General features: G+C 47.4%; 1 protein-coding gene across 3 annotated transcripts in view; it reads left to right on the top strand.

Moving 5' to 3' along the window:
• Positions 1-247: 247 nt before the first annotated feature.
• The window catches only part of NFKBIB (NFKB inhibitor beta), a 10,800-nt gene continuing 9,438 nt past the window's right edge, over positions 248-1,609 (top strand). For 2 of the 3 annotated variants that reach the window (XM_023229309.1, XM_023229310.2), the window contains exon 1: positions 248-551. In XM_023229309.1, coding sequence (XP_023085077.1) covers positions 373-551 — 179 coding nt within the window. In that variant the 5' untranslated portion in view covers positions 248-372. The remainder of the gene's footprint in view (positions 552-1,609) is intronic. The other variant, XM_023229311.1, reaches the window with a different exon arrangement.

The raw sequence follows: 1,609 nt of genomic DNA, 5'->3' as shown, positions 1-1,609 counted from the left end.
AGGGCACTGAACTACAACTCCCAGCAGACATTGGGGCCGCAGACGCGCTTTCGTACGAAATCCGGAGCACCCCAGTTAGGTAAGAAAGCGAGCGAGGACCGGACTACGAGTCCCAGAAGTCATGGCGTCAGCAGCCATGTTGGTAAAGGGCGCCTGGAAAATGTGGGAAAGGCTAGAGAGTCGTAGTCCTCTCGAATACTCTGATTGGTCAGCATGCGGCATGGGGGCGGGGTGTGAGCGATTCAGCATATTATCATTGGATGAATCAGGGGGCGTGGTAGGGAATTTCCCGCAGGGCGGAAGCGCCAGAACTCCCGGCAAAGCCCAGCTACAGGCGGGCGACTGCGAGGGGCCCCTGAGGTGGCGGGGGCCATGGCTGGGGTCGCGTGCTTGGGAAAAGCTGCCGACGCAGATGAATGGTGCGACAGCGGCCTCGGCTCCCTAGGTCCGGACGCAGCGGCCCCCGGAGGACCGGGGTTGGGCGCGGAGCTGGGCCCGGGGCTGTCGTGGGCTCCCCTCGTCTTCGGCTACGTCACTGAGGATGGGGACACGTGAGTGAACTTTAGGCTGCCAAACGGAGCCCTAGGACCCGGCATCTGATTCCCCATTAGTGTCTGATCCCTGAGGCTTCCTAACCTCACACTCCTAAATCTGACTTCCGATGCTGAACTTCCTGACCTCTAACCCCCGGGTCCTAACTTTTAACAAAACCAATCTTCTATCCAGCTATGATCCTCACCCAATCATTTCTGACCTTCTTTTCTTGAACTATGATTCTCAGCTCCTGGAATCCACATTGTATCCACTGATACCCAAACCTGACTCCAGTCCTGAGACTTTTGTTAGAACTGTGGCTTCTCCTGACTTCCAACCTCCAAATATGATCTTTGATTCTTAGTTCCTGATTTGAGCCTTAGAGTTTGATTTCCAAAATTAATGCTTGGTCCCTGACTCTAAGATCCTGTCTTCTGAGCAGTGTTCTTCAAATCTTAAAGAGAGAGAATGTAAGCTCTTCTATGTTGAATTCCTAATTAAAGTAAAAATAATAGGAAAATAGAAGAAAAGAATATAAGCTCCACGAGACCAAGGATATATCTGTTAAACAAATATTCTTTACACAGTACCACGTTCCAGGCTCCGTTTTAGGTGCCAGTGATAAAGGCAGTGGAGAAAAGAGACAAAAACTTAAGCACTTGTGGAGCATACATTTTAGTGGGGCTAAATGAACAGATAAGACCGCAGGGAAGGAAAGAAACAGAAAGACAGGAAGAAACAAAGACACACAGAAAGAAAGAAACATAGAAGGTAAGAGAAGGAAATAAAGTCAGAGGTAGTAAGTACTTTGGAGAAAAATAAAGCAGGAAAATGAGGCAATAGATAAACAGGATAAGAGCATTTCAGGGAGAAGGAACTGCAGTTGCAAAGCCCAGATGAGGGACTCTACTGGGTTTTTTGTCTGTTACTGCTGTATGCCCAGTGATGCAAGCAGTGCCTGACCCAGGAGGGACTGAATAAATATTTATCTTTTCAAAGAACCAGCTTTATAGTCTTGTTAATTTTCATTACATTTCATTAATTTTTGTTTCTTTTTTTTTTTTTTTTTTTTTTT

This window comes from Piliocolobus tephrosceles, chromosome 21 (assembly GCF_002776525.5).
Source record: "Piliocolobus tephrosceles isolate RC106 chromosome 21, ASM277652v3, whole genome shotgun sequence".
In the NCBI taxonomy this organism is placed as follows: domain Eukaryota; kingdom Metazoa; phylum Chordata; class Mammalia; order Primates; family Cercopithecidae; genus Piliocolobus; species Piliocolobus tephrosceles.
The sequence above is the reverse complement of the archived record's forward strand: the minus strand, read 5'-3'. Positions and strand labels throughout refer to the sequence as shown.